The sequence below is a fragment of the Rasamsonia byssochlamydoides genome (genome assembly GCF_041956645.1).
Source record: "Rasamsonia byssochlamydoides strain NRRL 3658 unplaced genomic scaffold VTN77scaffold_9, whole genome shotgun sequence".
NCBI classification, from domain to species: domain Eukaryota; kingdom Fungi; phylum Ascomycota; class Eurotiomycetes; order Eurotiales; family Trichocomaceae; genus Rasamsonia; species Rasamsonia byssochlamydoides.
Genome location: NW_027192392.1, coordinates 294991 through 316951, shown reverse-complemented (window position 1 = coordinate 316951; position 21961 = coordinate 294991). Strand labels below are relative to the sequence as shown.

Here is a 21961-nt window from a genome sequence, read left to right as displayed (position 1 = left end):
CATTTTCATTCCCGATTAGTTGTTCGGGAAATATGGACGCGTTAGCTGAGGCTGGCTTGAGCAAGGTAACTGGTATGCAACCGTTCTCCAGGATGTCTCTGTCAGTCGGTGGATGCGCAGCTCACCCAAACCTCAGTCGAGTGCACCGATCCGTCAGGTTTATTGCCCGGCGTTCAAGCCGTCCTATCGAGGAGGCTTCCACTCAAGAATCTACACTGGAAATCCCCTAGTCGGCCAGTCCGTTCAATCGAGTCACTCCACATCGACCTTGTCCCCGCCAAACATGCTCCTGACGAGCAGACGACCGCCAACGATGCCTCCTCTACAAGCACGGTACCGCACCGACGACACCAAATTCCGGGTTTGCGTCAAACTCCCTATTTGAAGATCTACTTGGTCCGCTGCGATGATGAAACCTACAAGGCGTCGTCCAGGAAGTTACTACGGGAATGGATCAAGACACATGCGGCCACTCCGCAAGCGAGCGGTGCCCCCGGCACTCAGGATAACCACGATGCGTTCGAATGGCTCATCCTTCACGTTCTGCAAGATGGGGTGGATCCTCCGGAGAAGGCCGCAAGCACTTCGAAGTGGCCGGGCCGTGGGACTACTTCAGTCTTGGAGAAAATCAAAGCCGACTTCAATGGCTCCTCCAAGTCAGCTATCGACCGGGTTGCTCAAATTCGGCTCCCCAGACCCGGAAGTACGCACGAGCCTCCCGAATTGATAGATCAGTTGAATGATCTGGTTGAGAAAATGAAGAACGCGATCCTCACTTCCTTTGATCTGCGGGTCGGACAATACGAGGAGGACATTCGAGAGAAAGATTCCCAGCGGAGCTTGCCTGGATGGAACTTCTGCACATTCTTTATCCTCAAGGAGGGTCTGGCAAGAGGTTTCGAGAACATGGGACTCTTGGAGGATGCTCTGGTTGGATATGATGAGCTCTCAGCAGGTTTGGAAACTGCCATTGGTGAATATCTATCCGGTACGAGCGACCAGCATGGAGGTGTTTTTCTGCCCTACACCAAGGACAGGAAACGAAAAGCAGAAGAAGCACTGCAAGCCATATTGAAACAGTCCAAAGGAAACGATGACGGCGATGGTTCTGGTGATAACGACGGCGACGGAAACGATGTCACGCTGGCCCTTGATGAAGAACACTTCCCTCTTGATTCCGCAAAGAAGCCCTATAGAGATATGATTTTGGCAAACAATATCTCGATATTCGACTTTCGCACGTACGTGTTTTCTCGACAATTGACGTTACTCCTCAGAGCGGCTGGGGCGCCATACTTGCGAGAGAAGGAAAATCCAGCAGACCAGAAATCAGGACAGAAAAGCAAACCGGAAAACCTCACTCTTCTCGCCGAAGTATGCGAGCGAGCAACGGAGTTCATCAGCGCTGCTGCCCGTACCCTTCGATATGATCTGGAGTGTGGTCTGGCAGACAGTGAAGTTCAAGCCGATGATGCTGCCAAAACAATTGTGATAAATAATATTGTCTCCTCTTGGACATATGCTGCCGCCTGTCAGATCCTATCTCAGACTGCCACTCCGGCGCTTACACTCCCCGAGTCGTCTTTGCGGAAAGCAAGAAACACAACCGACGTAGCCGCCGCGGGCGCAGAACCCAAACCTAATGTCCCAAGAAGATCAAGCTCTTTGCTCCCACCTACTACTGCTCCAGGTCCGTCAATGAAACATGCCACTTCTTCCGATCATCAAACCAGCTCTGGCTCCCTGGGAACTCCAAAGACGGGCAGCGAGGATCTTGCATCTGGTAGAGGCGAATTATGTCAGCTGGCAAGAGGGACTCTGGAAGAAGTTGGCAGAAAACGTGGCTGGGTCGAGAAATGGAAAAACCTCAATTTGCTTTTCGATGATGGCACGACCTCAGATGACTTGGAAGAAGTGCCATTAGATAATGATGAGGTTCAGAAGACGAAGCAATCCACTGTGAATCACAATGCTTATCCACTGGCAGGTATTGAATTGCCAGTGTTGAGGCATGTTCTCTCATCGAGAAAGAAGTTTTATCTTCTATATGAAGAACTGGCCGACCAAATGTGTCGCCACTATATTGCAGCAAGCCGAACGAGATCCGCGCATGCTGCAATGACCGAGATCGGCTTGCTGAGATTTCGCCAGGAAGATTACACTACCGCTGCATCCTACTTTCATCAGATTGCCCCGTTTTACGCTAACAGCCACTGGGTGACGCTGGAGGGTACGATTCTGGAGTTGTATGCTCGGTGTTTGAAAGAGTTAAAACAGAATGACGAATACGTCCGCATTCTACTGAGACTCCTTTCTCGGTATGCCAGCTACACTCAATCAAATCTCACGAAAAAGCAAAAGATGACGGTTGCCTCGTCCATTCCTTCTGTTCGAAGTGTTGTGCACCCTTACATCGAGGACTTGCTAAAGGCCTCTGCAGCGCTTCAGAAGGAGTGCAGCGTCCCGCTGGTTGATTTCTTTGGTGATCTTGAAGTCGATCCAGAAATCCGCCACTACGAGGATAAAGATGGATTCCAGCTGCAGCTGCGCTTACGATTCTTTTTGGACAAGGACCTCAAGATCGATTCTTTGAAGATACGACTTGTCAGTGGGAGAGGGCCGCAGTCTAACGAGATTTGGCTTGAGCACTTGGAAGGAGTCTTGATTAAATCGTCGTCCACTAAGTTGCTGGTTGGGTCTTCGGTGAGTAGATGCGATATACATGCGTGTGTATTCTTCTGACTGTTCGTAGACAACGCTGCAGGGAAAGTATTTTGTGGACCGTATCGAAATGCGAGCTGGAAATATTGTTTTCACTATGGGAGGAGGCAATTCCTCTGCATTTCCGCCAGGGTTCAGAGACAAGGATGAATCTGAGGAAGAAAACAAGCCTTATATCTTGTGTTATCCACCGGTTAACGGGCTTGAAGCTAGACTTTCCTCTCCCCACTACATTAATCTCGAAGAGATGAGAACACTGGAGATTGAGCTGGAGAGTGGGCGGAACGCTGTGAGCAAGGGTGTGCTCCGCGTACGACCCGCAACGGCTGGCCTTCGACTCCGAGTGGCAGAGACGACGATCGTTGATGGGGAAATTAACATGACCACCAACACAGAGTCCAGCAACATCGAATTTGTCAATTTTGGGCCCGATGCCTCTGTTCGGTTCCGACTACCGTACACGGTTGATGAGAACCACACCGCGCTCTCGGCGAGATTAGAGGTCTCATATGTGACGGACAAGGGTCGGTTCACTTATTCTGCTACTAACACGATCGTCTCGACCCTGCCGGTCAGCGTTAATGTTCAGGATATATTCCAGGACGATGCCTTAGTCTCCCGATTCACCGTGAGCCCGGCGATGCTGGTTCCTCTCCGAGTGCTGGGTTGCGAGATTCCGAACTCGGAGTTCTATGAAGTGGAATCCAGCATTCATGGGCCGGTCGCACTGGATGTCTTTCCAAAACAGCCGGCATCTATCGTCTACAAGATCAGGCAACGACAGGACAGGTCGAAGATGCAAGGCTCAAAGCGATCTCTCCGTCTTACTGTCCGGTTTACCTGTCTCGATGAGGAGTGTCTCATGGTAGTCAGGCAGAGATTTCGAGCGGCCATCGAGCAGAGCAAATTTCGCCACTTATCGCGGCTGCTCACGCCGCATATCGTGGAGGCGTTTCGAACGCAGTTGTCAACCTCAGATATGGAGACGATAGGACTGGTGAGGGAGGTTGAGATGTTGCCTTTTGAGAGCGTGCAGTGGGGGACCGTGGTGAGCGCGCTGAGGGAACCTCTTCGGAAAGAAGTTCAAGATTGGCTCGTGCAATGGCATCAGGTGAGTCGACAGTAGTTGAAAGGGTCAAGCAGAGTACTGACACCGGCAGTGCAACCCTGTGCTCACCCTCCCAGATCCCGACCCATCGATCCTCGGCAAGCAGATCGTCATTCCTGTTGATGTCCCTGAGGTCGAAGTTGTGCATACGGCAGAGTTACGACTGGGTAATCTGACAGGTCAGCCGGATCGCGGCCCGGTGCATGCTGCAGTCGGGCACATGATACCGGCCGAGCTGCATCTGCGGCATACGCGACGGTGGAGTTCGACATCGGCCGAGAGCCTCCCGTTGGAATTTTCGTACGAGATCCATGCCAACCCAGAACTATGGCTCGTGGGTGGTCGAAGACGCGGGAATTTCACCGCAAAAGAGGGCGAGACACGCACGTTTGCCATCATGCTGCTACCACAGCGGGCGGGGCATCTTCTCTTGCCTACCATCGACATCAAGACCTTCGTCGCTTCGCCGGCAGCGACAACCAACGCGGCGGCTGCCCCTGCGGGCGGCCCGCCAGGCGCTGCTCCCTTGCAGCATCAACGACGGACGATCCACAGCGAATTGGACTATCGGAGTCACGGGGAGACGGTGCTGGTGTTGCCGGATCTGAAAAAGACGACGGTCAGTTTGGAACCGGGGGGATTGTGGCTGGTAGATTCGGAGTCGAGGATCGAAGCCTGAATATGTTTGTATATATGTAGATAGATAGATAGGTAGATAGATAGATGACAATTCCTCTGTCGTACTAACCACAATACGTATGTATGTACATGGTGAGATTTGATTAAGATGAGTAATGTGAATCGAGTTTCGATTTTATTCTATATCATGAATCACCGAGAATAGCAGGGAGAATTCCGATTTCAAGGAAATGTAGTAGTTGTTGTAGTTATAACCACGTCCCTACACTCCAGACAACGGTGGTACTTAGTCGTTCGATATAGAGATATATCTCTCTACAGAAGGAATCAATAACTATCATGCTGGGCACATACCCATTGCCATGTACGGACTATGTACTCCGTGGAGTCCATATGGGGTAAGCAAATTAGGGCTCAGGGTTTAGGGTCTAGGGTACGGAGTACATGTAATAGTTCCTCCACGGCCCACAGAACTATTATCTAATAACTCCCGTCTGTGCTCTGTAGTTATGACTCGATACAAAGCACGCCGTAAGGTTACCTTGCTACATGTGAATTTTGCATTACCTAGGTACAGACTCCATACCTATGTACAGTACATACATACATGTACTCTGTACCTACCCTGAGGACATCATGTCCGGTCTGACGTCCAAATGAATGAATGGCCGATACTGCTGACCGCTCATACAATCTCAGACATTACTGCCGGATATACCCCTCGGCGGTGAGACCCAACCCATTACGCGGGTTGAATGCCAAGGCGCTAATATAAATAGAGCAGGACAGATATTGCCAAGAAATCCCTCCCTTAGAGTAGGTAACGGTTAGGTACCTGCCTCCTTCCACCAATAAGAAACCAAGAATATGAACTATTAACTCTGTCTCTTTTGCCTGGAGGCTGATGCAGCAGCGCACGGGTGCACATTGGCCCCACTGCGCTTAACTGGATAGACTACTAGACGGGTTTCTTGTCATCCTCAACAAAATGGTGGATCTTCCCCAACGGAAATTATAGCGGAATAGCAGCAAAACGACGACTGACACACCACACCACACACTCGACTCTGTTGTAAGTATGGAGTAGAACGGAGGATGAGGACGGGCGCTCTGGATGTTGTCTTTCCGGATGATGTGATTCTGATTCTGAGTCTGAGTCTGAATCTTCTGTTTTTTTTTGTCCCTGATTGATTGATTGATTGTGATGTGTCTGTGTGGTTTTTTTTTTGGGAGGCTTGGTTTGATAATACTTCTCTTCTGTACGGAATATTCTGTACCATACAGCATACAGAGACAGAATTTCGTAAAGAAAAAGAAAGATGATGATAACGAGGTTGTCGCAACAACTTATAAATAATCAATGATAAAAGCTGAATTTGAAGAAATTCATTCATTGTTTTCTAAGTTATATTATTATAAACATCATATCACATAATTTCTGATTTGGGTAGATTTTCTTAAGTTATTACTTTTGCGACATTATTATTATCATCATTCTCCTTGATCATTGAAAATCGACTTGAAAAAAGACAACTAACTAACCGACTAAGTAAACCTACACATCACTAAGTGTACGGAGATATAGGGTTGCAATGCAGCCGAGGGAAGATCACTCACAACCTGCAGGATGACGTTTTATTATTATTCGAATCTCACGAGCAAGCCATCAATCACATGCAAATGCAATGCATCTCGGCTTTTTCATGTTGCGTTGGCATGTGCATCGTGCGTATCTATCTTAGTTTTGTTCATGCAGTCCATGCTGTACTGGCCATGTCCGTATTTGACTGAAATCCGTACATACTACAGGATTATCATGACTTCATCTGTCTGCAATAATAACAGATGATAGACGACGACTGATAACTATAACTGAAAACAACAAAAGCATTCATTCAAGCTGCATACCTGCCAGACAAAACTCGAGTCCTAATAATATGTGACATGTCCTCGGACGCTGTGAACTACTGTATAGACTAATTACTCCATACTAGGAAACTGAAGTGCCTCTAAACGAAACTCCTGCTCCACTCCACGAGTCACTCCACAACGAACGAATGTGAGGTGACAGCACGCGCACATGGTTCCGTGGTGGCATGCCGCTAGACCCTGGTTCCAGAACTGGAATTGGGATTTGGGCACAAGGGGGCCTCCGCACAGACAGAATGCTGACAGCTAAGCAACTTCCCCAATAGAATAGATAATCATAATTTTAATGTCAATGATAGTGATGAAAATAATGATGATGTTGCTGTCAACAGTGAATTTACATGTGATATTGGAGGATTGAATTTGCTGTAATATCTGGTAATCTGGGATGAAATTTATAATGTAACCTGTATTCTGCTCTGTACTGTACTAAAAAGCGAGTCGCAGGATCTGCTGCGAGTCTGGCAGTAGATCCCTTTTAGTGCGGAGCAAATCTTTACCTAGGCACATACCGTACAGTCCAACACATAGGAATACAAAAATCGACTGTCCAGTTGTCCGCAGATGATTCGATTGACAGTCTTTGTTATTATTACTATTATTATCCTTCCAGACTACTCAAGTTGTTAACTCGTTTCATTGCTTCCAATGCCTGGTACCCAGCCACAGTACTAGGTAGGTTAGGTACCTGGTCCTAAAGTCTCGGCAGATCTCAACAACTAATCAAAAAGAAGTAACACAATTGGCCGATCCCAAGGCGGTGAGATGCGGGATCTGTCCCTGGTAATTTATTTCCCGAGCCTTACACCTGCTTGTAACAAAAAAAGGCTTACCTAATACAGTAAAATAGATCGCGTGACAAGGAAACAGAAACTCAATAATAACAAACTCAATTTATTTATTTCCTTTTGTCTGTCATTGATCGCCATCCAGCAGATATACTCTGCACTCTATCTAGGAATAACTGAGTTCATCTGTCTATAGGCTGCTGGACCAATGGATCAGCAATTCGGCATATATTCATCTATCTATCTATCCATCTCCATCCTGTACTTCCTGCCTGCCTTCCTGGCTGGCTGGCTGGCTGAAAAAGAACGGGATCGTCGAGTAATGCTGTCGTATTCGTCTGAGCTTGCATGGCATACTTGACTACGTGTTCGTGTATTCGCTGGAAGGTTGCATCGGCGTTGCACTGGCAGGCTCAGAGAGGGAAAAGCAAAGAAAAAGAGCAAAAGAAAAAGAAACAAGGAAAAAAAAAGATTTCCATTCACCATCCTGATGATCCATCCTATCGGAGGACCGCAAACAGCAAGGCAAGCAAGCAAGCATTGCATATACTCTACATATGTATGTCTATGTCTATCAGCATGATGAGACGCACAGATATCTTTGCGCACCGCGCCTCGATCTCGTTCGTCTACTCCGCGTGGGTGGCGCATTTCAGCGAAGCTGAACATGCGAGATTTGCGCGCCAGTAATAATAATTTAATAAAATGACATCTAATTTTCTAACTTTCTACCTACGAGATCGCATGCATCGTGCAGAGATCAGCGTTCATTGAGACTGAGAGTTGATTCGAACTTCATTCAGCTGATCAGAGCAGTGATCAGATCCCGACCTATCGACCGAGACGAGATGAGACGACTCAGACGTGAGGTGCAACTTGAGTTTCGGCTAAACCCCGACCAAATCGACCAAATCGATCAATCAAATTTCTCCAGTCCAGTTCGACCCAAACAAACTCAAACCCCGAACCGTTCTTTCTTTCTTTTCTTTCTTGCTTTGATTTAATTTGATACTCACCAAATAGGGACTACTCTCTAGCCAATAGCAATTTTATATAGCGCTTCACGCCACTCGGCTGAGGGGGAGCCATGCCATGCCATGCATGCTGTGGGCATTCCCGGTAATGATAAATTTTATTTCATAAGGAGTACGAAGTAATATATTTCACATATTTCAGTGCGTTTTCAATTTGAAATATTTTTTCAATGGCCAACCAGAATATCGTCTTAGTCATTATATAATACCAACCAATCAGAGCCAAAAAAATCGCAAATTGCATACCGGAATAAACCACCTTGAAATTTCCATTGAACCCTGTAATAAATTACCATATCCTCCCCGAATGCCTCATGGCATTCTTATCTATTCCTGGCGTACGGGGAAGGAATCTAGAAGGTTATAGGACCACGCACCATCGACTGTCGATCCACCGGCCTCACCTCTTGCATGGTTAGTCTGCAGAAATCGTCTGACTCCACTGACCTGTCGAAAAATACGAGGCCACATCTCTCCGTATTGCACTGGTATTGCCGTGTTAGTGGCGTTACCACTGGCGTTACCGCCATCGGTTGAGAGGCGAAAAAAAAAGAGAGCCAGCAGAAATCAATCCCGAGCTGCACCGCAAAAAAAAATTAATTACCGTCCAAACGGACCATACATACACAGGAGAAGACAGACTTTACCTGGGGAGGGATCTCCATTTCTCCCCCAACCCTTTATTTGCCCTTCTCCTCTTACCTTTTTCTTTGTCCTTCTCTCTCCTGTCCCCTTGCCCGTCTCCCTCTTTCCAATTCACTTTTCCAGTCTCTTCGGCCCAACGCAAAGAGCTGGTTTCGCAGAAGCTGTTATCCAGGGGCACCATTCAAGCTGATCTTCATTGGTTGATCAGATCAGCTCGGTGGAAGTCTTGATTATCTGGTGAGCACCACATCAAGGTTGGAGAACATGTGGATTGTTCAATGATCTTGACTTCTCTTGAATCCTTGGTATCTCGTAAAGGGGTGGCCATTTGTCTGAACAATGCTAATCGAACTACGTATAGATCGGAACCACGAATTCGCCTGGAGACGTTGGGAAATATTGCCATAGGATATTCCGTTCAGTGCTTCGTCATTTGAATCGAATCTTCGCATAGATATTAAAATGACCTCCACGGCCCTCCCAAAGCGCACGGCGGTCCAGCGCAACCTGACCACGGACTCGTCCGTGGCCAGTTCCGCTTCGGTGTCTCCAATTGACAGCCCGCGCCAATCTCCGTCCTCGACGTCTCTGTCCTCGTTGGCTTCTGAGTCGGAGCAAAAGTCGCAGCCAAAGCGGACCAAGATGCTCGACACCTATGGCAACGAATTCGAACTCCCCGATTACACGATCAAAGACATCCGTGATGCAATCCCTCCTCATTGCTATGAGCGCTCGGCAGTCAAGGGATTGTACTATGTCGGGAGGGATATTGCCTTGATGGCGGGCACTTTCTACATTTTCCACAACTACGTGACCCCGGAAACCGTGCCATACATGCCCGTTCGAGTCGTCCTGTGGACCTTGTACACGGTCCTGCAAGGTCTTTTCGGTACCGGATTGTGGGTGTTGGCCCATGAATGTGGCCACCAGGCCTTTTCGACGTCCAAGGTCCTCAACGACACCGTCGGATGGATCTGCCATTCGTTCCTGCTCGTTCCCTACTTTTCCTGGAAGATCTCTCACGGAAAGCATCACAAGGCGACCGGCAACATCGCTCGTGACATGGTGTTCGTGCCGAAGACCCGGGAACAGTATGCCTCGAACATTGGCAAAGCCGCTCACGAGCTGTCGGAGCTGATGGAGGAGACCCCTGTTCTGACTGCCATGAACCTGGTCTTGCAGCAGCTCTTCGGCTGGCCCATGTACCTCCTCACCAACGTCACCGGCCACAACAACCACGAACGCCACCCCGAGGGACGCGGGAAGGGCAAGAGGAATGGTTACTTCGGCGGCGTCAACCACTTCGATCCCAACAGCCCCCTGTATGAGAACAAGGATGCTCATCTCATCGTTTTGAGTGACATCGGACTCCTCATCATGGGCTGCGTGCTCTATTACCTTGGAACGAACTTCGGCTGGCTCAATCTCCTCGTTTGGTACGGTCTGCCTTATCTCTGGGTGAACCACTGGCTTGGTAAGTCTACTCCATTAGCTGGTTTTCTTAGGTTTGTTCCTTTCTGACGATTTGCAGTCGCCATCACTTACCTGCAGCACACCGACCCGACTCTCCCTCACTATGAAGCCGACGTCTGGAACTTCACTCGTGGTGCAGCTGCCACCATCGACCGCGACTTTGGCTTTGTTGGCCGCCACATTTTCCACGGCATCATCGAAACCCACGTTCTCCACCACTACGTGAGCACCATCCCATTCTACCACGCTGACGAGGCGAGCGAGGCCATCAAGAAGGTCATGGGAAAGCACTACCGTAGCGAGGCACACACCGGCCCGCTGGGCTTTTTCAAGGCACTCTGGACCAGCTGCCGTCTGTGCCAGTGGGTCGAGCCCACTGAAGGCGCCGAGGGCGAAAGCAAAGGTGTCCTGTTCTACCGCAACAGGAACGGACTTGGTGTTCCCCCGGCCAAGCTCCCCAAGCCTTCTTCTTGATTGATTCGCGATGACGCGAAGCGATCAACTGGGAATCGATGACACTTGAGTGCTTTTTGTGGTACTCTCGCCGGATCGAGTGGCCACGATGGAGCGCTTCACTGTAGATATCGTGGGCTCTGCGTTCATGGCGTCAGGAGTGATCTCTTCTCACTGTGCTATTACACCTTTGTAATTTCGTCAGTAATCCAACAGATAGAGTTTTTCGTTCTTGGACGTCTTTGAATCAGCTATATATATTCGAGCTTGGTTGTTTCGGCTTCATTTTCCATCGAGCTGTGGATGTGATGGCATATAGTACAGACTTATAGACATAGAAGTGGAGGGGCTATACATAGTATAGAACGAAGGGACGAGATGAAATGAGAATAGAGCTCTTAAATTGAAAGAGGATCTAAAGCTGTTTGCGAATGCCAGGGAGCGGTCGCGTGGTCGAAGTACTGAGAGGGGAGATTGAAACATGGAGAGAAGACAATAATAAACTGTTGTCACAGTGGCCAGAGGTAGGTGAGCAGATTGAAAGCGAGCTTTCTAGCCTATGGGGGATAGAAATCAAGTAATAGAAGATCACTATGAGAGCGGGGAAGGTTGGCAGGTGCGTCTTAAGCTTCCGCGCACTGCCGACAACGATGTAACGGCAAGATCTGATCTTGAAATCTTCTTTCTAATGGGGTTACGAGACGTATTGACCTGACAATGAATCTGTTGAAATAAATGCGTGTTTGGGATTGTTCAGTAATGAGAACCGGAGAGCTCGGGAGGTCAGACTGATCTTACATATCGTTTATGCAGAATGGATACTGTAGTTGTAGCAATACCTAATTCCTGTGAGTAATCCAGGGGCATGTTTTCGCATTTTTGTACTGTATTCCATCCTTGTTCTAAACTCCAATGAATGCCCTGCTCATATTCAAAGGTGTAGTATATGGATAGAAGCAGATAGCAGAGTAGAATGGTACAAGCTTTACTAGCTGTGATGCACTCGGTTTCCAGATCCAAGATCATTGTTTTTGGATACTTCTAATACCGCCTTTCCATATCTCAAATTCTATCTCATCGCTAGCATTGTCCGCCATTCCAACTGTCCATGGCGCAAATACTAGTTTCATCCGTCTCTTCGTGATCTTCTCTGCAACGCGTGATGGCGTTGACGTCAGACTTTCTACCCTTGTTGTCGTGGATTGACCGCTCTGGTCTTCTTGCTCTGCTGTCGACTTTGGGTCGGCGGAATTTGTCTCTTGGGATGTCTTCAAATCGTCCTGAAGTGTGGTTCCTTCAAAACGTGGCCGCGTCTGTGAAGAGGGAGTCGCCGCAGGATCCAGTACAAGCTGAAATTCATCCTCTTTCTTCAGTGCTATGCGGCAAGCTATCTGGGTTGACCAGACAAACCCAAGAGCCGGCGTCTTTTGAGATTCTGCAAACTCAAGCTCTGGTGCGTCACCCCAACCGGTAAAGAATCGCTGCTGATGGGCTAGACTGAGAGTCTCGTTTCTCACCGGATGCCCAATGATATACGCGCCATCGAATGATTCATCCTCCACGTACGGTGAAGACGGGGCGGGTGAAGAGGAAGGTATGGTCTCTGTGTTCCCACCATCGACTCGACTTCTCGGCAGGGGGGATCTGGCACCAGACTCGCGCTCTCGCATCGCAGTTGTCAAGGTTTGGCTAGACCTAAATCGCGCCTGGCCATCGAGAGAATCGAACCGGTCAGAGACCTGGTTCGCGACTACGACAGCAATATCTTCCTTGGCAGCGAGATTCCGCAACATCTGGCCCAGTCGTGCCAGTTCTCTCGATCGCGTAGATAGCCCGAACACACTGTTCGATTCGTGTTCGGCGCGGTAATTCGCAGCAATTGAATCAATAACCACGAGACCAACATTGTAGCGTGATACGGCGACCGGAAGCTGGTAGTTGAGGATATGGTCCTGGGTTTCCAAGTCGATAGCATTAATGGAGAGAATATTTTCGAGCGATGGTGCGGCATCAGGAGGCAGAGTAGATAGATACGGGTGGGTTTCCAACAGCTGCGACAGCCTCGTCGTCGACAACGGCGCCTCCGTCGATATGTAGATTGATCTCTTGCCGAGGCCTCGAGGAGGGGGGAGCTGTGCTGTGAGAAGAAGATTGAGCAGGAATTGCGTCTTACCACTCCCACTGCGGCCAGACGGTCAGATCCTGCTCGTGTGAAAAAATGGTCGAAGGGAAAACGTTTCTACCAACCTCTCGCCGGTCACCTCGGTGAGATATCCAGTTGGTATTCCACCACCCAAGAGCGCGTCCAGCGCGGGGTCAAGGGTGCTGATCGTACTCCAATGCGAAAGATCTAGCTTGGTTGACGGCCCGGGGATGAGAGGGGTGTCGTTCTGAGTGTTTGAGCTTGTTCCTTCCTTATCCTGCGCCTTTGTCTGGGGCTGCTGGCGCTCGAATCCGAGGTCGCGATGTAATGCCTCGATGACATCCGCACACAGGCGGCGGACATCGGCGGGAGGGACATGCGCGCGTTTGGCGATCTCAAGCGTGTCGAGGGTGATCAAGTCGACTGTGGAGATGTGCTTCCTCTCGAGGGATGGAAGGATATGGGTATACTGTTTTGTCGACAATTCGGGCAGGATTGATAGGAGATCCATGCAAGTAGATGCGTTGTAGTAAAGTATGTCTGTACACGCGTGGTTCGCGGGTCAGAGTTTCTTCCGCGCTTTTTCCGCACGACGCCAGTAAGTAGATTACCACTAATAGAACAATTATCTGGATTCAACATCTACATACTTTTTTTCGGTGTATTTCAATGGATCTATTAATTCATAAGTCGGGCATTGAATATAATTCCTGCAGCAACTTGCTAGAGCCAAAACGCAGTGGATGGTGATGTTAAATGGTGATGTATTGAAATATATATTTATATGCTATCTGACAACCCTGCGCAGTCACAATGAGGCAAATTACAAAACCCAGACCTCTATTTACCAACCCATTCGACAATTTCATACTGACTCCCAATAATAGCATGGCTGGCATCAACCTGTTTTTATATCATTCAATTTCATTCATTTTGGAATGATTGAAACGCCCAGGAATAGTAAATGGAAGGGGTATCTGATAATCATCAATTGTCAATGAAGACATAGAAACAAGCACAAACCAAGCATGCCATCACAATATTTAATCCCTCTTGGCTCTGATACTTCCAAAGACGGTAGAGTTTGCGTACATTAAACAGAAATGATAACAAAATCACTCTAATTCATGCGAGGTCAACACGAAAAAATACCATACCAAGGACCTTATCGGGACACCAGGTGTCTATAGAAACCCTCGCCTATGTCATCGACGGCAATTTACTAGACATACCAGACCGATTTTTTTTTCAAGGAGAGCATTCCCTTTTTTTTTTTACCATGTGACAAAAAGATTCAATTCAACCACAGGTTTAGAGCTATTAACATCCGTATAGGCTGAGAAGTAACCACTACACTATCTACCATAGCCCAGTCTGTAGACAGAAAGGAAGAATATCGATGATAATTCCATATCCTTGACGCAAGAGATGATCCCTTCTAGTTGATTTCGAAACTCAAATGCAACCAACAGATATCCTGAACGAATCGACCTTCTACTATGGTGTTTATTTCTTCACTTATGAAGTAATGGATGTGGATGTCTGATATCAAAATCATAGGGTCTGCACTCTGAATGGATCTTTTGCAAAATTGCCAAGAGGAAAGAAAAAAATGGAAAAAAAAAGAGAGAGCTTTGATAAAGTCTGTGACTATTATCGTGTAATGCTGGCTGGAAATGGACGATGAGATAGATATATCTCAACATATCCCGAGAATATGAAGTCATACAGTATGTCAAGACTCCAGGATTCCTACCGACTGCAACTCGTACGAGCATTGTTTTACTCCCCACAGTATATCACACATGCATATGATCAATAATCATTGCCATGAATGAATGAATGAAGTCATACCACCCGGAAAACCGAGGCGGTGACGGGCGGCACGAGGCAATCCGGGTCGTGAGGACGACGACTCTCCACCCTTGTCAGGTGGATCATAGTTCTACAAACATGAGGCATTATCAACTATTGCCTTGTGCATAACCGAATACGCCGTACTGAAGCCTTCTTTTTTTGCCTTTGGGAGTTTTATCATATTGGGTCGTACGTTACGGTATACCACGTATGCATGCATGAGAGATGTCATCTGCAAGGGGACAAGATTGGAAAGGAAAAAGAAAAGCAAAGTCAAAAGACGTGTCAAAGTGGAGTGTTGTTAGCTAGGTCACCTACATACATACGTTGTTGTCTACGGAGCAAATCGACATGGACAGTGGATAATGATGATAGTCAACAATGTCCTGAGTCTTGATGAGATGGGGTAAGACAGAATTCCACACTTCCTACTGAAGTCAAATAAATGCCGTTCTCTATCCCGTCGGTATGGATTAACTGACTCCTGGAATCTGGAAGGACGATCTAAGATCGAGATAGTAATTAAGGTATGTATGTTATACTCCGTAGGTAGCCGTACCGCCCGTACGGCCCGTACCTAGGTATTAATTAAACAGTGGAGAAGATGCCTTCAATAGTCCTATCGACTATCCAATAGACTCAACTCTGGCGTAATTAAATAACGACTGAGTCCTGACTGTTAACATTCCGTATTTAACCGTTCAACGGCAACTATCTGATCTCATTCTCACCGGGTGAAGGTGCCGGTGCCTGCATCCGAGCCGTTGAGTTAGTTATTACCGAGTGGTCTGTGGTCAGGACTGTGAGATGATCTATAGGGAGGTTAAACCAGTAGCTTCCAATCATTCGTGAGAATGGCTGGTCGTGGACACATGGCCACCTCTTTTGACGTGGGCATTAACGATTAGTGACTGCAGGAGCCAAGTGGCCACTGGTGGATCGTGGATGTCAGGGAGATATTAATCAGGATAACAACGGCGCTCCTGTCACGACTCACTACTGCCGAAAAGAAAGCCGTACGGAATACCGAGTACTAACTAAATTAATAGTTTAGTTAATCCGGCTGTTAATTATCCCAGATCTTAACTAATTATCATACTCCGTTCATCCTCCCGACTCGAAGCAAGGAAGCAGAGCGCTCAGCGCACAGAGAATCTCTTAAAGTTTACTGGCGCTGTAGCACAGCAATTTAGTTACATACGGTGTAGTTCGTCCGTACTCCGTATATTGCCTCTACCTACTTCCTACGTAGGCAAGTACTAGCAGCAACTGACGCAGATGAGAAATGACCCTTGTATGGAGTACTATCCTTAGGCAAGATCATCATCTTCTCAACGAGTCAGACTCAGGACTCGAAGAGAAAAAAGATACCAGATACAGAGACCTAGGTATCTGGTACCTTCCTCATCGGGCTCTAGTCCAGGATAAATTCGACCTGTCTCACATTGGAGTCAACCAATCACAGGACTAGGTCATCAGATCGATTCCCAACAAGGCTAGCTTCTCTCAACGGCCAGGCCCACGTGGCGGCCTAGGGAGGTTGGACCAATACGCTCGGGTATACCATATACCGGTTACCGTTGACAGGTGAGTTGACTGCATCAGAAGACGGGAAGGAGGAATTTGTGGCCGTTAGGATCCAAGAATAATAACTATTACAGAGGATGGCTGAGCTGTTGATTATCAGCTTCGGCTGTATGATGGGATGGATGATGTATGTGGCTGTCGTGAATGAATTGTAGGTACGGAGTACGGAGTACTCTGAAGTAGGTCATAATTATCACGATCTGCGGGTTTCGCCTCTGTTTTTTTTTTTGCCCCTTCCTCCATAGACTTCCCCCCTTGTGCATATGTAGAAAGAAGCATTCGATAGAGTAGCAGTCTCAACTGGAGGTCTGAACTCTGCAGAAGACCGGGATTTGGCGGATTAAGTTTTCAAGTTCTACCCCGTAGTCAAGTTAATTATGGCAATTTCCCAACGGTCTCACTTTTCAGGGTGGAAACAATGAGCAGAAAAAAAAATTCTTATTAAAGTTCTCCGTATATCAAGGGACCTTGCAGCTTGGAGCTTGGACTTGGTACCTACCTAACCTGGGTAGATAACGATGCTATTTGTTACCTAACCTACTCCGTAATAAGTTTAGAGCTTCAGCCCTGCATGTCTGACTTTTGACATGCTTTGTGACAGGTCGATTTCTCTGGTATCTATAGATTCTCTACTGCACAGCGTACGGAGTACCTACCTATATAGGTAATAGGTATGGGTATGAAGTACAGGGGTACAAGGGTACAAGGGTACTTGCAGCTTTGCTTCTAGAGAAGCTATCTCTGTGAGACCGGGTATCAATCATTATTGACCAGGGTTTCTCTTCTCGCAGAGTTTCTTGCAGAGCTGATTATATTATATATGTCTGTTGCTGCAGTCACTATGGCAAGGCAATTAATTCCAATTGCAAGTCGAAACCGATTTTACTCTTCAGGCATCTAAGTAATCATCGTCACGACTCATGACTTACTCTAAAGTTACTCTGCATATGCTGTGGGACATTGATCGATCTGCATCGATGTTGTTAAACGGTTGAACTAATTAATAATAATAATAATAACAATAGCCAGCAGGGCGGATCCTCGTATTCGATAATGATAATTACTAGGTTAACGGCTGCCTTGTGTTTCTCAATTGCAGCATATTGGGCAGTCGGGATCTGCTACCTAGGTATTCTTGCGTAGGCTGTAGGCTAGCGACACGGTTAGTCGATGAGAAGATGCTCAATCACAATGTGGCTGAGACTCCGAGCTCTTCATATGTCGGCGCTCGGCAGCAGACTACTCCGTACCAGGATATGGAATCGCAGGTTGTCGAGGTTGGGAGCTTTGCACGACGTCGGACTACGGAGTACTTACGCAGCGAAACGAGCGGATAATTATCCGGCTTAATAATAATAATTGTCACCGTTTACGGTGTACCGTTGAGGGCGGCAGGCGGCTATCTCAAGGGGCCAGGGCCCAGGGGGAGGGCACAGACCTCTCGCACAGACCTGTTGAGAAATTTATAGCAGGGTCAGGTACGGGCTGTACCTAGAAAAGGATAGATACTGAATACTAGAGTGTAGATGGTTAGGTGCAGTCTGGAATACGCGTGTACGGAGTATATCAGAGCTCCTGTCTGTGTGGTGGCTGTGGCCAGTGGTCGCCGTCGCAGTGTTCATAATGTGCAGGTCCAGCTTCACCAAGCTTGTGAGATCCAGATAGGATCGATGTCGAGCTGTGGGTTTCTAGAAAAGTGGAAGAAATTGTAGAACGTGCATAGAACCAGATGCATGATTAGAGGCGCTTAAATTTGTATAGAGTGCTCCGTTGAATGCCTATACGACTACCTAGTGACCTAGGGAGTATGGAGGACAGTACCTGGCAGTGGCAGGAACTTCGTACCTAGACTATTCTATTTCTGTCTGGACGAACTAAACCTTCAGGCTTCAGAACTCCATACAAGCATGATCATCACGTTTGGCACCTTCCCCAAAGAGGCTCCATTCAACGAGTGGAATACCGACCTAAGTTAGTTGAACTGTTAGGTAGATCGACAACTAGAACTATTCTCTCCAAGGTAAGTTTTATAGCATCTAGGTAACTTTATTAGTGAATGGTTTTTCCTAGTTGAGAAAAGTCTTAGAGAAGCCAGTCTAGCCGAATAATTTCATTTCATTCCTAACTGTTAAGATATTAGGTCCACTTGACTCCATACTCCGTGCTTTTCCTTGAAGAGAATGGAGGAGGAGGATTGGGGCTGAGTCTGGATCAGTCAAACTTTGTTCGTCAGGGGATCCACACGAGTGATAACAAAGAAAGATTATCAGGATGATGCAATTGAGAATCAATCTCTCTCCTTTTTAAAAATTTTTTTTCAGGGGTTTTTTTTTATTCTCCGAGGGTTTCATGTTCTTTGTGCTGTTTACCTACCGACGAGGTTGATTGCTGCACCTGCAGGCGGAAGTTTCATACGTACTAGGTAGTAGGTAGAGTATCCATATGAGAATGAATAAAGAGTCGACTTGTCAAGCGAAGCTACCTACCTAATGTCGTCCAGTCCGTAAATAAACTTCGAATCCAAAATCAGGGGTTCCACAGAAACTCTAACTTCTAACCGATCCTCAGAAACCGAATCAACCGAACTCAACTGACGTGAATGAGAATCAATCATCCATGGTTAAAGCTGGCGCCGGCCCCAAGGTTAACTGTTAGCGAGCTGGAGGCTGGAGCCTGGTGGAGTCTGTCCCATCACGGGTAGATCCGACCGAACGAAGGATTTGATTTCATTCCAGTGTCCACTCAACTTTTGGGCTCGCAGGCTCAGCTCGCTTCACATTTCCAAAGAAACCGCAAAAATGGAATTATGCAATGAACATTCCGTGGTTGGAACTTGAAGAATTTTACCAGCTGCAGTTTTACAGGTGATTGTTGATGCGTGTGACCTAACTTTTAATTTTTGACCAAGACGAAAGGTCGGAAAGGCGGTGTCTAGTAAGCTGACTGAGCTGAGCAAGCTGACCTGACACCAGACAGGGAGGGCCTGTAATTACTCCGTACTCTGTGGAAAGCTTCCAATCTTCCAGAACCATGAAATGGAAATAACAAGCCAGATAATAATCATAAGAAGAAACGCCCTGTTAGAACCCTTGATTTGACCTCCAGAATCCAAAATTTTGGTACTCTGTACTCCGGACTCCGGACCGAGACGCACAAACACGGAGTTCGCAGCAGTTCACGTCTCATCGCTTAGCAAGTTAGCAGCTGCAACTTAAAAGTTAAGAGCGGTGATCCTCGTCGCATCAGCCGGCTGGAAGCTTCGACAGTTTGACTGCTTCGTACGTAGAAGCTATGATTCATTCTAGGGATTGCTACGTACGAAGTACACGTGTTGAATCATAATGAGCTTCAATTGAATCAATTGAATCAATCATTGCGGACCTGATGGAGTATACGAATCGTATTGTCCAGAATGATACTACTGTACGGAGTACTATAGCACGATCTGCAGTCCGACCTCGACACAAGGTTTTTGAATTTCTAATTCCAAAGTCTATCTATCTATTTGGGATGGAAAAAACAAAGAGCATGACATGACAAATCGACAATGCTACTGCAAATCAATCCACTGGCGAACAGTTGTGGGTCCCGATTGAGTTTTCGGAAGAAGAGAAGAGAAAAAAAAAAAGAAAAAGAAAAAAAGAAAAAAAAAGAGGCGAAGAGGATGGATGGATGAAATGAAATTCATTCGCGCGTCACGATGCAAGCCGCGCGTCAGGTTGAGTCAATTGTCAAGCTGTTGAAGGTCAGGTAGTGCTGGGCTGGTTGCCTGAAGCAAAGTTTGAGTGGTGCTGGTGCAGGGGCCGGAAAAAAAAGGTACCTCATACCTACAAAGTATGAATGGTCCTCATAATTGCAGTAATATCTGCTCAGGTTAGGCTGTTTGCTAGAATGATATCTCTGGATCTGTGTTTCACGGTAAATCCACTCGAGTTGGCATAATTATGAATAAACAGGATGGATGACGACCCCGTGACTACAGCACAAGGCAGCACAAGTTACAAGTTACAACCGTGGCTACGACTCCGTACACCGAGGACTCCATACAGATCTGGATCTGGACCTCACTATCATCAGCACGTCACAGAGAGCATCGTTTCAGGAAACAGCTAGAAAGGATTTCTGGCAGGGGAGTCTTGGATCGTTCCAGAAACTGCCGTTTCGATGACAGATGCTAACGTGATCGACGGCGGAGGAATAATGTCGGCAGTTGGGGTAGAGTCAATCCCGTTTGTCTTGCTTGACTCCGTATGGATTGGAGGTTGCGGCGTAGTACCTGGGAGGTACAGGGTACGACAGATCTACAACATCATTTAATTATTCCGCATGAATCAGTAGGGAGATTCAAATACGACGTAGGTAGCCCCCTGGTACCCTGTACTCCGTACGTAACTCCGTACGCCGACGGCTACTGCTGGTGACAAGAATAGAGTCGAGTCAGGCGTTGACGGTTGTTGTACCCTGCTAGCCGGATCCGGTCATGGCTGTCAACCACCTGATAGGATTCGTCCAAGGACCCCTGCCCCAGTGGCGCCATTTTACTTTGACCCGTCTAATTGTCCACGAATGATTTCTCATACAATGGCTTTAGTAGCAGCCCATGGCGGCAGCCTAGTCCCCGGAAGGGCGCCGGTGGCCGCCATCTGATCCTTGGTCCCGGGGACAGAGTCAAAAGTGGGCACGAAACCCAGCGCCCAGACACACCGTCGTCCCTAGTGCCCGCTCCACGGGTCACCAAGGACACGCCGTCGGTGCCGATCTCATTTTTGAGCCAGCATCCCTCCCCATAGGAGCCAGCGGTTCCCACACAGCTTCCGTCGAGGAGCGTTGGTGGCGCGGCCCGAAAGATCGTGAGGGGGTCCAGCAGCTAGTGGGCAAGCTGTCATCCTTCGCGCTGGCCACTGCAAAATTGCAATGCTACATTGCGAGGATTCATCATTGTTGCACCGTGGCCAGTGTCCTCGCCAAGGAAAATTAAGTAATGATTAAATAAGAAGCGTCCTTATTATTGCGTAGACAATCCTAGCCAGCTGCCACAGTTCGTTGCTTTTCACCTCTGTTCTGTCAATCACACCTCTCCTTACCCCAGGATCAATGATCATCCAGGCCGTTGAAGTCGTGTCTGTGCAGGCACCATAGAATTCGACTACCTTGCTACAAAATACATAGTTACTGAGTCAGTGACTCAGTATGAGTAAGCGGTATATCAGCAACTGCCCTGTTAGGCAAACCCTGCCAAAAGTTTTTGACAGGGTTCAGGATACGGCGTCCGTGGCTTGCAGTTGTGAATTGGGTTGGGAGACAGTGGGAGTGGTGAGTCGTGACTTAACATGTGCCCTATTCTTTTTTGTCTGGCCGCTGTACGGAGTAGCGTGGGACCCGAATACCCGGGAAGGGCGGGCAAAAAGGGTCGACTCGTTCGTTCCAGCAGAGCAGTTGCTGGGAAGCGTGCCTCTGCTTGGGTCCTGTGGGAGAATTTTCCTGGGACTTGCAGGGAGGCCGCGACCGTCGGCAGGCCCAAGAGGGTGTTTTGACTCGTCCAGGACTCCAACGACGGCCCGCCCAGGGTGCAGGGACCAGCGAC

General features: G+C 47.8%; 4 protein-coding genes across 4 annotated transcripts; 3 read left to right on the top strand and 1 right to left on the bottom strand.

The window, feature by feature from the left end:
* Positions 1-32: 32 nt before the first annotated feature.
* On the top strand, positions 33-4508 carry VTN77DRAFT_9539 (uncharacterized protein; the record flags this gene model as incomplete). Its single annotated transcript, XM_069426157.1, has 4 exons — positions 33-72; positions 137-2703; positions 2753-3832; positions 3882-4508. 4 exons carry the CDS (start codon positions 33-35, stop codon positions 4506-4508), a joined length of 4314 nt encoding a protein of 1437 aa, XP_069280661.1.
* A 4818-nt stretch (positions 4509-9326) lies between these two features.
* On the top strand, positions 9327-10811 carry VTN77DRAFT_9538 (uncharacterized protein; the record flags this gene model as incomplete). The annotated part of the gene is made up of 2 exons (XM_069426156.1): positions 9327-10338; positions 10396-10811. The coding sequence occupies 2 exons, from the start codon at positions 9327-9329 to the stop codon at positions 10809-10811; spliced, it is 1428 nt and encodes a 475-aa protein (XP_069280660.1).
* Positions 10812-11812: 1001 nt separating this feature from the next.
* On the bottom strand, positions 11813-13444 carry VTN77DRAFT_9537 (uncharacterized protein; the record flags this gene model as incomplete). The annotated part of the gene is made up of 2 exons (XM_069426155.1): positions 11813-12971; positions 13038-13444. 2 exons carry the CDS (start codon positions 13442-13444, stop codon positions 11813-11815), a joined length of 1566 nt encoding a protein of 521 aa, XP_069280659.1.
* A 6633-nt stretch (positions 13445-20077) lies between these two features.
* Positions 20078-21355, top strand: VTN77DRAFT_9536 (uncharacterized protein; the record flags this gene model as incomplete). The annotated part of the gene is made up of 2 exons (XM_069426154.1): positions 20078-20122; positions 20993-21355. 2 exons carry the CDS (start codon positions 20078-20080, stop codon positions 21353-21355), a joined length of 408 nt encoding a protein of 135 aa, XP_069280658.1.
* Positions 21356-21961: the final 606 nt, after the last annotated feature.